A 14,343-nucleotide genomic window follows, 5' to 3' on the forward strand; every position below is an offset into this window, starting at 1 on the left:
GTGATATTCTTTCTCCAAAAATGGTGTGGTAGTGGGTAATTTTCTAGATTAATAATATCACACTCTTGTGAGATAACTACACCAAAGGATAGGAAGTAAAGGTAGCTGAATGACTATTTAGTTATAAAAGAGCCATGATCTGATTGAAAGGAATACCAGTGTTAAGAGTTTTTTTTTCCTGCCACAAATATTTCAGTCTTTTATTTCCACTCCATAGTTCAGTCCTTTGTATATTTTGTATTACTGGACCATACAGTAACTACATTCTAGCATCCTGGTTTATTTCTGAACAATATTGCAATGCATCAACAATACACATACACCGAAGTGCCGTAGTGCTGCACTGTTGAAAGGGATGTTCCAGTGCAAATACTACTGTCCTCTTAACCATCAGTATGGCCACTTCTCAAAAACAATGCTGCAGCTTTCCTTTAAGTTAAAAAATTAGTTTTTAAGATAACTCATGATCTAAATCTGTTTTGCTTTCCTTTGAAAGAACAATTATCCTGAAGATGGAAATCCTGCAACAACAAATTATATGACTCAGGGAGATAAACTTCGTGCCTTGAAATGTAGGAGACAACCACGATCAGCAACAACTGGAACATTAAGGTAATGCCTTAATAAATGATAAATGAAGTAGTAGGTGCCAATAAAATTCTTAAGTGGGTATAAATGTTATAGAAATTTTAGGTGTGAGTTTGAATACATTTAGTCCATATCTCATTATTGAATTGCTACTTCACCTACCGAGCTCATTAAATTTAACACCAAAACTTACTGTTTTGACAACTCTGGAAAAAATTTTGTGATCTGTATTCCTGCATATGAAATGCAGATTAATAGAATATAGAATTAATTCTCTAACAAAATGTGATCTAAAAGAACATATAACACTTGAATGTATACATGACTGTTTCAGTATTATGTTTTGTATAGCACACAGATCTAGTCTGTCAATGTTTATAATTCCATATGAGTTTTCTGTCTTATTTTTATTCTACCTTGTCAACATACTCTTATATTCCTCCATTTTCTTCTGTTCATCTATTGTCTCAAATGCATCTACTGTTTTGCAACAGTTACTCTTTCTGATACCTAATTTTTTGATTATTAGCTGCCATCTCAGAATTTACTGAGCCATTTTGGGTTTTCTTCTAATATCTTTTTTTTCTAAACCTTAATGTCTGTATTCTTATTACAGGACCGTAGTAGTGTTCAACTCTAATTTGCGCAGTGGATTAGGTTCCTACTTCTCTGGAATTCTTGCCTTGTTCCACTTTTCACATCTCTATTTAAAATGCTGCTGTTTTGATTGTCCTTCCAAGAATCATATCAAGTTTCTGAGTGATTACTTTTGTGCATTTTATATTCTTACCTGTTTCCCTAGCCTCTGCTCTGAGGAACTGCTGAAGTGATTTCTAACTACCTCCCTTTTTGTTTATGTTCACAACCTTCCTTTCCAGCCTAAACATAGTTCAGCTTAGTTCTCCTCTAATTTTGTTTAACTAGGTAGAACTACTGTTGCTTAGCTCCATGTTTTTATTTTTTAAAGTAACCAGTGAATTGTCCAGATTAAAGTTCAAAGTATATTTTATTATCTAAAGTACATGTATGTCACTATGTACAACCCTGAGAATCATTTCCTTGTGAGTGTCCTCAGCAAATTGAGGTCAATGAAAGATCAACCAACATACAGATACTTGTCCTTCTGTTCTCACACCTTGGTTTCCATACTTTGCCTCTTCCATACTTCAGAGTAGCAGAAGTTTCCCACAACAAAATGTGGATTGAAGCCATGGTCTTTACAGATCAATCCTAGTGTTGGATTAGACACTCCTAGTTTTAACATTTCCCATGCTTTTTATTTTTGTATAATCGGTGGGGAAGGGATGAGCTGGCAGGAGCAAACTTGCCTTCTCACCTTAAACCTATGCTTTCTAGTATTTGATGTTTCTACCCTTGAGACAAAGACTGACTGTCTACCCTATCTTTGCCTCTCGTTTTATGTTCTTCTATCAGGTCTCCCCTCAGTCCTCGATGATCCAGAGAAATCAATCCAAGTTTGTCCAACTTCTCTTTATACCTAACATACTGCAATCCAGGCAACACCCTGGTGAACCTCTTTTACCCTCTTAAAAAGCCTCCACATCTTTCCTGTAATGCGGTGACTAGAATTTTACACAGTACTCCAAATGTGACCTAAGTTAAGTTTATACAGCTGCAACTTTTATACTCGCGCCATGGCTGAGGTGATAGAGGTGAGTATACTGTATACAGACTTTACAACTTTGTGTAATTATGTTGCCATTTTCAGGGAGACCCTAAGATTTCTATTTGCATCATTGTTCCTAAGGATCCTACCATTTACTTGTACTTTCCTCTTGCGTTTGACCTCCCAAAGTGCACCTCACACTTATCTGGATTAAATTTCTTCTGCAGTTTCTTTGGCCATATTTCCAACATCTATATCAAACATAGTGCAGAGAACAGTACAGTACAGGCCCTTCTGCCCATGCTGTTGTGCCTACCTTTTAACCTATTCCATGGTCATTCTAACTGTTCCCTTCTACTTGCCCCATAACCCTCCCAATTGTCTTTCATCCATGTGCTAATCTACGAGCCTCTTGAGTGTCCCTGGTATATCAACCTAACCACCACACTGCATACCAGGCACTCCGTGGAATTAAAAAAAAACTACCTCTTTCATCTCTCCTAAACTTTTCTCCACTCACCTTAAAAGGATGTCCTCTGGTATTAGCCATTGCTGCCCTGGGAAAAAGGTATACACTTGTATGCCTCTATTAAAATACCTGATATCAACATTTGGTCTAAATAGAAAAATCCTAGCTTGCTCAGTCTCTCCTCTCAAGATATGTTTTCTAATCCAGGCAGTATCCTGGTAAATCTCCTCTGCACCCTCTGATCCTTCCATATCCCTACTAAAAGGAGGCAATCAGAATTGAACACAATATTCCAAGTGCAGTCAATCCTGCTGTACCTTTTGACAACCTTCCTTCCTATCCACAACTCTGCCAAATTTTGTTTCCTCTGCAAGCTTGCATTTTTCTCCAAATAGTATTCCTGCAGAATGTTGCTGGTCACAGATCTCCAGTCAGAATAACATCCCTCCAGCAGTACTGTTTTCTTTGACCAAGCCATTATGAATTGGTCTACCAAGTCTCAATCATTGTGTTTGTTAAAATGCAGCTGTTATACATAATTTTTAATATATAAAAAAAAAGCTTCAGTTCACTAATGTCTGCCCTTTCATCTTGTTGCCTGATGTAGGGTTGCACTTTAATTTTAAAAATAATTAAGTTACGATTTGCATAACGAAGGACAATTGAAGTGGAAAAACTGATGTCATTCTTTATCCTTAACATATTTGTTGATGTTTCTTCAAAGATGACTACAATGTGCATTGCAGTGATCAAAGAAGTATTTTTAGTATATTTTCAAAGCTGATTGAACAGATGTAGTTAAGGGATTTTCAAGAGACTAATGGCCATCTACTCATTTCCTGTCTGTAGAAAATAAAATTGGAACAAAGCTATTTATCATGGATTTGGATTTTATATTCTTTATTCTATGCACGTATTGAGATATAAATGAATAATTGTAATTTAATAAGGGTTATTTTAATTATTATGTCTTGTTATTTTAAAGGCTGGATGATATGAAAATTCATTCACGATCTCCATCACAACCATTCAGGTAACCAACTATATTTATGATTATAATTCTGGCTTAAGTACATTATTAAATAATTACAGAACAGGTAAAAGTGAAACTGAGCTAGTTTGAACAATGCAAGAATTAAGAAATAATTTCTTAAAACCCCCTTTTTTGAATAACTGGACACTTGTATTTTCAGAATTTCTAATTCTGCTAATTTCACAAGTATTTTTTTTCAGCAATATTTGTAAGTTAGATTTTAGGTAAAGTGATCACCTGCTTGAATTCTGCAAACCAGATATATGGCAGTTTCCTTATTGCATAGTACCAAATGTCAGTTTACCAAGTCAGTTATGATCTATTCTATTACAACTTGCCCAAGTGTGAAAGACTTGCTTAAGTTAAGAGACTTGTCACAGAATTTGCATAGAACATTTAGAAAGAAGAAATTATCCCCAAACAGTTGAACTAAATCAAGTGGAAGTTTGTGTTAAGGTAAAGAAATAAAAAAGAGCTAAGTTGAAGATGCAGCCTTTAGGGAAGAGCCTTCACTCCTTTGGGACCCGGGTGCTGGACTTTCTGACCTAATTATCTTGGTTTTTCTTTCTGAAAGGAAAACAATAGCAGAATGCAGATATTGTTACAGAGAGTGTCCTGCAGGTAAATCAATAAGTTACAAAGGTGTGATGGAGATAGATAAGAGATCAAGAGTTCATCTTTATCTTATGAAGTCAGTTCAATAGTCTTAAACAGTGGGATAGAAGCTGTTCTTAAGCCTGAAGGTGCATGCTTTTGTGCTTTTGTATCTTCTAACTGATGGAAGGGGAGGGAGAAGAGCGAATGACTGGGATAAATTAATTTAATTTACTTCGGAGTTGGTAATGGAGGCAGTAGATAGGGCAGTCCAGTGCTCCGATTGTAAGATGTGGGAAGTCAGGGACAGCACAATTGTCTCTGATGACTACACCTGCAAAAGGTGCATCCAGCTGTAGCTCCTGTTAAACCGAGTTAGGGAGCTGGAGCTGGATGAACTTTGGATCATTCGGGAGGCAGAGGCAGTAATAGGTCGGAGTTTCAGGGAGACAGTCACCCTTAAAAGTCAGGAGAGAGGTAACTGGGTGACTGTCAGGAGAGGGAAGGGGAATAGACAGAAAGAGCAGAGCACCCCTGTGGCCGTTCCCATCAACAATAAGTATACTGTTTTGGATACTGTTGGTGGGGACGACCTACCAGGGACAAGTTGTAGTGGTCGCGTCTCTGGCATCAAGACTGGACCCTCAGCTCAGAAAGGAAGGAGGAAAAAGAGGAGAGCAGTAGTGATAGGGGATTCGATAGTTAGGGGGACAGATAAGAGGTTCTGTGGGAGAGATTGAGAATCCCGGATGGTCTATTGCCTCCCTGGTGCCAGGATCCATGATATCTGGGATCGAGTTCTTGGTATTCTCAGGAGCAGCCAGATGTCGTGGTCCACATGGGGACCAATGACATAGATAGGAGTAGGGATGAGGTCCTAAAGAAGGAATATAAGGAGTTAGGAGAGAAGCAGGACCTCAAGGGTGGTAATCTCGGGATTGCTGCCTGTGCCCCGAGACAGAGAGGATAGGAACAGGAAGTTATGGCAGATAAATGTGTGGCTGAAGAGTTGGTGCAGGGGGCAGGGGTTCAGATTCCTGGATCATTGGGATCCCTTCTAGGGAAGGACTGACCTGTACAAAGAAGACAGGCTGCACCTGAACTGGAAAGGGACCAGCGGGCAGGTTTGCTAGAGCTGTTGGGGAGGGTTTAAACTGGTTTGGCAGGGGGGTGGGAATCAGAATGTGAGTGCAGAGATTAGGGTAGAAGGACAAGGGCATGATGCTATGTGTTCTGAGTTGGTGAAGAAGGACAGGTAGGGAACAAAACAAAAATGTAGCCAGTTAGAGGGGTTGAAATGTGTCTACTTCAACATGAGGAGTATTAGGAATAAAGGGGATGAACTTAGAGCATGGATCAGTATATGGAACTACAATGTTGTGGCCATTACTAAAACTTGGCTGGAGGAAGGGCAGGATTGGCTGATGCAGGTACCAGGGTTTAGTTGTTTTAAGAGGAATAGGATGGGAGGTAGAAAAGGGGGGGGTGGTGAGGGGAGTAACATTACTGGTCAGGGATAGTATCACGGCTATAGAAAGGGAGGACGCTGCAGAGGGAGTGTCTACTGAGTCAGTGTGGTTGGAAGTCAGAAATAGGAAGGGATCAATCACTGTGCTGGGAGTAGTCTATAGGCCCCCAAATAGCCCTCGGGACACCGAGGAGCAGATAAGAAGGCAGATTTTAGAATGGTGCAGGAAATACAGGGTTGTAGTTATGGGTGATTTCAACTTCCCTCATATTGACTGGTACCTCCTGACTGCAAGGGGGACAGATGGGGCTGAATTTGTCAGGTGCGTTCAAGAAGGATTCCTGACACAGTATGTCAGCCGGCCAATGACAGTAGAGGCCATAACTGGATCTAGTTCTGGGTAATGAACCTGGTCAGGTGGCAGACCTCTTGGTGGGGGAGCATTTTGGTGAGAGGGACCACAACTCTCTTAGCTTCAGCATAGCTATGGAAAAGGATAAAAACAGACAAAATGGGAAAGTGCTTAACTGGGGAAGCTCTAACTATGAAGGGATGAGGCAGGAACTAGTGAGAGTAAATTGGAAATAGATGTTCAAGGGTGAAAGCACAGAAGTAATGTGGAGGAAGTTTAGGGACCACTTGTGCTGGGTTCAGGATAGGTTTGTTCCACTGAGACAAGGAAAAAATGGTAGGTAAAGGGAACCGTGGCTGACGAAACACGTGAGGCAACTCGTCAAGAGGAAGAAGGATGCAGGAGGGGCTCGTGAGAAATATAGGGTAGCCAGGAAGGAGCTTAAGAAAGGACTTAGGAGAGCTCGAAGGGGGCATGAGAAAGCCTTGGCATGTAGGGTTAAGGAGAACCCTAAGGCGTTTTATGCGTATGTGAAGAACAGAAGGATGACAAGAATGAAGGTGGGGCCGCTAAAGGATAAAGAAGGCAACATGTGCCTGGAGGCGGAGGAGATTGGGGAGGTCCTAAATGAATATTTTGCTTCAGTAGTCACAGGTGAAAAGGACCTTGATCAGGGTGAGGTCGAAATAGAACAGGCCTGTGTGCTGGACAATATGGAGATTAAGGAAGAAGTGGTGTTGGACCACCTTAAAAAAAACATCAAGATTGATAAGTCCCCAGGGCTGGACGTGATATACCCCAGGTTGCTGTGGGAAGTGAGAGAAGAGGTCACTGGAGCAGTAGCTATGATCTTTGAATCCTCTTTGGCTGCAGGGGATGTGCCGGAGGATTGGAGAATGGCAAATGTAGTTCCCTTGTTTAAAAAAAGGTAATAGGGAGAATCCTGGGAATTATAGACTGGTGAGTCTTATGTCGGTGGTCTGCAAACGATTGGAAAGGATTCTTAAGGATAGGATCTACGAGCATTTGGAGAAGTACAGTCTACTCATGATCGTCAACATAGCTTTGTGAAGTGCCTCACGAGCCTAACTGAGTTTTTTGAAGAGGTAACAGAAGAGATTGATGAGAGTAGGGTAGTAGATGTCTACATGGATTTTAGTAAGGCATTTGACAAGGTCCCCCACGAGAGACTCCTCCAGAAAGTCATGAGGCATGGGATCAGTGGAACCTTGGCTGTTTGGATAAAAAATTGGCTTACAGGAAGAAAGCAGAGGGTAGTAGTGGAAGGAAAGTATTCTGCCTGGGGGTCGGTGACTAGTGTAGTGCCGCAAGGATCTGTCCTGGGACCTCTACTCTTTGTGATTTTTTTTTTTTATAAGTGACCTGGATGAAGAGGCAGAAGGATGGGTGAATAAGTTTGCGGATGACACGAAGATTGGAGGAGTTGTGGATGGAGCTGTAGGTTGTTGAAGGTTACAAGAGGATATAGACAGGATGCAGAGTTGGACAGAAAAGTGGCAGATGGAGTTCAATCCGGATAAGTGTGAGGTGATGCATTCTGGAAGGACAAACCAGAAAGCTGAGTACAGGGTTAATGTCGGTTACTTAAGAGTGCGGACGAACAGAGGGACCTTGGGGTTCAAATCCATTCATCCCTCAAGGTCGCTGCACAGGTTGATAGGATAGTTAAGAAGGCCTATAGGATGCTAGGCTTCATTAATAGGGGGACTGAGTTCAAGAGTAGAGAGGTCATGTTGCAACTCTACAAATCTCTGGTGATACCACACTTTAGAGTATTGTGTTCAGCTTTGGTCACCTCATTATAGGAAGGGTGTGGAAGCTACAGAGGAGATTTACCAGGATGTTGCCTGGATTGGAAAACAAGTCCAATGAGGCAAGGTTAGCAGAGCTGGGATTTTTCTCTTTGGAGCGTAGAAGGATGAGAGGAGGCTTGATAGAGGTCTACAAGATTATGAGAGGCATAGATAGGGTGGATAGCCAGTACCTATTTCCCAGGGCAGGAATAGCAAACACTGGAGGGCATATGTACAAAGTTACAGGAGGAAGATTAGGGGAGACATCAGGGGTAAGTTTTTTACACAGAGAGTTGTGGGTGCCTGGAATGACTTGCCAGGGGTGGTGGTGGAGGCTGAGACATTAGGGGTATTTAAGAGCCTGTTGGACAGGCACATGGATGAAAGAAAAATAGAGGGTTATGGAGTAGTGTGGGTTTAGTACTTTTTTTAGGAATATATGGGTCAGCACAATATTGAGGGCTGAATGGCCTGTACTGTGCTGTAGTATTCTAGTGTCTAGTATATGAGGGATTCTTGATTATGTTGGCTGCTTTCCCAAGGTAGCAGGAAATGTAAACAGATTGACTGGAGGGGAGGCTTATTTTCCTGATTGCCGGGGCTGCATTCACAACTCTCTTGCGGTCTTGGGCAGAGCAGTTGCCATTCCAAGCTGTGATGCACCAGGATAGGGTGCTTCCTGTGGTGCATCTGTAAACATTTGTGAGGGTCAATAGGGGTCTGCTGAATTTCCGGAGCCTTATGAGGAAGTAAAGACACAAGTGTGTTTTCTTGGCCATAGCATCTATTTGGCTGGATCAAGACAAGTTGGTGACATTTACACCTAGGAACTTGATGCTCTTAGCCACGTCCACCTCAGCACCATAGATACAGAAAGGAATTTGTACTCTGTTCTGCTTCCTGAAATCAATAACCAGGTCTTTTGTTTTGCTGACATTGAAGAAAAGGTGATTGCCCTGACACCATTCTGCTTGGTTCTCTATTCCTTTCCTGCCAAAAAGAAATGAGACAAAAAGAAATGCTTCAGATGTTAGATTTCAAGCTGGAAAAGGTTAACACACTAGAGAAAAGTCACATCATTATGAGATCAATCAGTTCAGTTGTTCGTCCATCATTGACGTCGATGAGGACCTCGACACCATAATGATGGTGTCGAGACTAGCGCATGATGTGGATTTAAGTGAGGGAGAGTTGTGCAGCGTCAGCCTCACTCTCTCTTCCCAATTCCCATCTGGGTCCAGTGGCAAGACAGAGTCTAGACGGCTGGAGATGGGACTAGGTGCAGTGGATGACCAGGACATCTTCTGTTGTCTTGTCCTGCTCTACACGTTCCACGACGCTTGCAGAGACCGCCTTCTTGACCGTTGGACCTTCCATTGGTCTCGTCTGCTCAATCTGCCGGAGTCTGTCTTCACATGCTGGGATAGACAACTCCCTATCTCACCGAGGGTTTGAGACCCGTCGGCTACCCTCACCTGGTTTAGCCGGCTTGTCGAAGCCGTTGCCCGGGGTGTGGCTGCTGTTGCATGCAAACAGCTACGGGGAGCCACAGGTGAGAGCTGAGTGCCAGGTGGAGACCAAAGGTGGACTAACCGCCCTGAAAAGGACGCGACATGTTTCCCCACCAGAAGTGCTACCCCTCCCTGACACCCCATATACCCCAATGAGATCAATAATAGGTTGGGATCCACTGTGGATTAAAAATGAATAGAAGTGCAATGCTACAAGTTGGGGCATGGAAAAAGCTCAGATTTATGTAAAGTGGGAGCAAGTCATAGGGTACCAGAAGAATGAATGGGAATGGATTTTTTTTCAGCCTTTCTCAACATACAAGTCAGACTCAGACTTTTTTTACTACCATTCATAATTCAGTGTCTTTTTACCTGCTGGATGGAAATTACTTATACTGAACGGTTATCTTCTGCTTAAATGTTGACACCTTACGCTTGCTGCTAATGCAGAAGTATTTGATTCTTAGCCTAAATGTCTTTTGAAGTTTTCATCTGATGTATTTAATCCATCCTCTACATTTAAAAAGTTAAATGTTTTCAGTTTGTCAAAAGACTTAATTTTTCAACATAATAATAAACAAGGTAGTGATCAATGCTTTAAATATGCTGAGAAAGTTAGTCTTGTTGGTTCTATAAGATTAGCTGGTCTTGCTGTTCAGTGCATAAAATCGGATCAAAAATGTGATGCTTGGCAGATCTGTGCTGGTTTAGTTCTATTTTCACTAGACTAATCAAAGGATATCTTCAACAATAACTTATATTCTTTTGCCCTGACACTTCTGAATTCTGACAGTTCAGTCTTTCTCTCTCATTTGTCTGATTTTGTCAGATTGTAACACATGGATTTGTGCAGTGTCCCTCAAACTGTCATTCAGGAAAATGACAGATATGAAATAGTAAACAATAGATAAAGAGAATGGGATATTATCAGAATACAAATACTGATTTCCTTCAGTTGAATATCTGCAGTGCCCACTTATTCCATTTGCAGATTCTTCATCTTAACCAGTAACTCATTTTTTTTCTCCAGTCACTCCGGCCAAGCTATGTGTTATCTTCATACAATATATATCTGGTAATCCTGAACAGATGAACAGAATCCTGTGAAACTTTGTGACAACTGATACAATGTTAATTTTGTTTTCTTGTACACAGACTTTAACTCAGCTATTATAATTGCTGCCCTGAGTCCTGTTAAGTACTAACTCTTTCTTCTATTCTGCAACCATAAGCTCATACTTTCCCATGCCTTCACTGGCTTCCTGTTTCCTGCCATATTAAATTCACAGTTCTCACTTTAGTTTTCAAGCCTTCTTGAGAGGTGGCTATACTAAATTTGCCCAGCCCATCAATTGTCTGATTTTAGTTTTCTAGTTTTACTTGCCCCTCAGGAGGATGGCTATCAATTTTATTGCTTGTGCTTTTGTGAATGCTTTTTGCTATATTTTTCCTATTTCATAATTCCTATGAAACCTTTCGTGCCGAAATGGCGTAAAGTGAAGAAGCAATTACCATTAATTTATATGCGAAAACTTTTTCAGCGTTTCCAGACCCAAAAAATAACCTACCAAATCATACCAAATAACACAAAACCTAAAATAACACTAACAAATAGTAAAAGCAGGAATGATATGATAAATACACAGACTATATAAAGTAGAAAAAATGTATGTACAGTGTAGTTGGGAAGATTAAGCCAAAACTGATTTGTGGAAAAAAAAAGATCGGCACATACGCGCATGTGCACACAGGTGCCCGCACAAGGCTTCATGGTCATGGTAGTCTTTCTCAGGGTAAACTCAAGAGTCCCGTATTTGACTGCTATTTTTGTCCCTCATTTGGGAGTGAGAAAGTTGGCAACCCTAACTGAAAAAGACATGTTGAGGTGAGTTTAACCCTACTGAACACTCCCCCCTCCCCCTGGTCGGCCAGTCTGCAAGAATATTGTCAATATTAAACCGGTCCGCGATGCAAAAAAGGTTGGGGACCCCTGCTTTAAACTAAATATAGCATGGGGGTGGGTTCAACAGATTGAAGAAGTATGGCTAAAGTAAAAGAGAAAAACATGGATAAAGTAAAGAGAAAAGTAAGGGTGGAGTGCAGAAACGTCAAGTGCACAAGAGACAAAGAATACTAAATTTTAGAGGCTCAATGAGTGTAAGGGCACTTTATCTGAATGTCCGATTTATTTGAAACAAGGTCAGTGAACTTGTGGCACAGATCAGTATAAAGGAGTATGATTTAGTGGCCATTACAGCAATGTGCTTGCAGGGTGGAGAGACTTGGGAATTAAATATCCAAGGATATCAGGTAATATGGAAGGATAGGCAGGAAGGTAAGGGAGGTGGGGTAGTGCTCTTAATTAAGGATGAGATCAGGGCGATGTGTGAGACAATACAAGATCTAATGAGCAGAATGTTGAATACATCTGGGTAGAGATTAGGAATAGTAAAGGGGAAACAAAATCACAGGTGGGAATTCAAGCAACACATACAAAATGCTGGTGGAACGCAGCAGGCCAGGCAGCACCTATAGGACGGAGTACAGCTGACATTTCGGATCGAGACCCTTTGTCAGGACTAACTGAAAGAAGAGGTAGTAAGAGATTTGAAAGGGGGAGGGGGAGATCCGAAATGATAGGAGAAGACAGGTGGGGGAGGGATGAAGCCAAGAGCTGGGAAGTTGATTGGCAAAAGGGATACAAGGCTGGAGAAGGGGGAGTGTCATGGATGGAAGGCCTTGGAAGAAAGACGGGGAGGGGAGCACCAGAGGAAGATGGAGAACAGGCAAGGAGTAATTGTGAGAGGAAAAGAGAGAATAAATAAATAAATTAGGGATGGAGTAAGAAGGGGAGGAGGGGCATTAAGGGGAGTTGTCTATAGGTTACTGAATAACAACATTACGGTGGCACAGGCAGTAAACCGTGAAATATCTGAGGCATGTAAGAATGGAACAGTTATCATGGGAGAATGTTAACTTGGGTAAATCAAGTTGGTCAAGGCAGTCTTAAGAAGGACTTCATAGAATGCATATGTGAAAGCTTTCTTAAACAGCATGTTACTGAACCTACAAGGGAACATGCTGTCTTCGATCTGGTCCTGTGCAATGAGATGGGTAAAATTAGCAATCTTGTAGTTAGGGATCCTTTTGGTAAATGGAGGGTGCAATAGTTCGATCTAAAACCAGTGTATTATGCCTAAACAAGGATGAAGGAGGAGTTGGATAGGATAGACTGGGAACACAGGCTATATGTTGGGATGGTTGAGGAACAGTTGAAGACTTTCAAAGAGATTTTTCACGGTGCTCAACAAAAGTATATTCCAGTTAAAAGCAAGGACAGTAAGGGTGGGGAGAGCCAGCCTTGGATAACTAAGAAAATAAAGGAAGGCATCAAACTAAAAGCTTGTGTATATAAAGTTGCCAAGAGTAGTGGGAAACTGGAAGATTGGAAATACTTTAAAAAGCAACAAAGAACCACTAAGCGAGCAATAAAGAAAGGGAAGATAGATTATGAAACTAGCACAAAATATAAAGACGGAGAGTAAAAGTTTTCTATAATTATATAAAGCGGTGGCCAAAGTGAACGTCGGCCCCTTGGAGTACGAGAAGGAGGAATTGATAATAGGAATGAAGAAAGGGCCAAGGCTTTGAATGACTTTTGTGTCGGTTTTCACGGTGGAGGACATGACTAACATGCTGAAGAGAGATGAATTGGATGTGATGGGCGGTGAGGGCTTCGATACAATAGCTATCACTAAAGAGGTAGTGTTGAGCAAACTTCTGGGCCTAAAGATAGACAAGACCCCTGGTCCTGATAGAATGCATCCCAAGGTGCTGAAAGAAATGGCAGAAGTTGTAGTTGAGGCTTTGATGATAATTTACCAAAATTCGCTGGACTCTGGGCAGGTCCCCGGCGGATTGGAAGAAGGCGAATGTCACACCATTGTTCAAAAAAGGATATAGGCAAAAGGCAGGTAACTAGTCCGGTTAGTTTAACATCTGTAGTTATACTTGAGGCTGTCTCTAAAAAAGAAATAGTGAAGCATCTGGAAAGAAATGGATTCATCAGACAGACGCAGCATGGATTCAGCAAAGGCAGGTTCTGTTCGACAAACTTACTGGAGTTCTTTGAGGATATAACAAGCACAGTGGATAGAGGGAAACAGATGGATGTTATTTACTTGGATTTTTAGAAAGCTTTTGATAAGGTGCCACATAAAAGATTTATTCATAAGATAAGTAGGCATAGAGTTGGGGGTGATGTATTAGCATGAATAGAGAATTGGTTAACCAGTAGAAAGCAGAAAGTCTGGATGCATGGGTGTTTCTCTGTTTGACGATCAGTGGTGAGCGGTGTACCGCAGGGGCCGGTGCTAGGCCCGCATTTTTAACAATATACATTAACAATGTGGCAGAGGGGACTAAGTGTACTGTATCTGAGTTTGCTACATTGAGTGGAAAAGCAAATTTTGTAAGAGGATACGGAGAGTCTGCAGAGAGATGTGGATAGGTTAAGTGAGTGGGTAAGGGTCTGGTAGATGGAGTACAATGATGGTAATTGGAAGGAAAAACAGAAGATCAGATTATTATTTAAATAGTAAAAGATTGCAGCATGCTGCTGTGTTGAAGGACTTGGGAGTACTTGTGCATGAATCGCAAAAGGTTGGTTTGCAGGTGCAGCATGCCATCAAGAAGGCAAATGGAATGTTGGCCTTCATTGCTAGAGGGATTGAATTTAAGAGCAGGGAGGTTATGCTGCAACTGTACAGGCTACTGGTGAGGCCGCATCTGGAGTGCTGCGTGCAGTTCTGGTCTCCTTACTTGAGGAAGGATATACTGGCTTTGGAGGCAGTGCAGAGGACATTCCCCAGGTTGATTCCAGAGATT

The 14,343-nt window shown here is 41.5% G+C and overlaps 1 protein-coding gene across 1 annotated transcript in view; it reads left to right on the plus strand.

Moving 5' to 3' along the window:
• Positions 1-14,343, plus strand: part of LOC134354522 (dual specificity protein phosphatase CDC14A-like) — a 140,519-nt gene that overhangs the window by 106,868 nt on the left and 19,308 nt on the right. Inside the window, exons 12-13 of the mRNA XM_063063444.1 lie at positions 497-612; positions 3,670-3,717. Of these exons, the coding sequence (XP_062919514.1) occupies positions 497-612; positions 3,670-3,717 (164 nt within the window). The remainder of the gene's footprint in view (positions 1-496; positions 613-3,669; positions 3,718-14,343) is intronic.

Source organism: Mobula hypostoma, chromosome 12, assembly GCF_963921235.1.
Source record: "Mobula hypostoma chromosome 12, sMobHyp1.1, whole genome shotgun sequence".
Taxonomy (NCBI): domain Eukaryota; kingdom Metazoa; phylum Chordata; class Chondrichthyes; order Myliobatiformes; family Myliobatidae; genus Mobula; species Mobula hypostoma.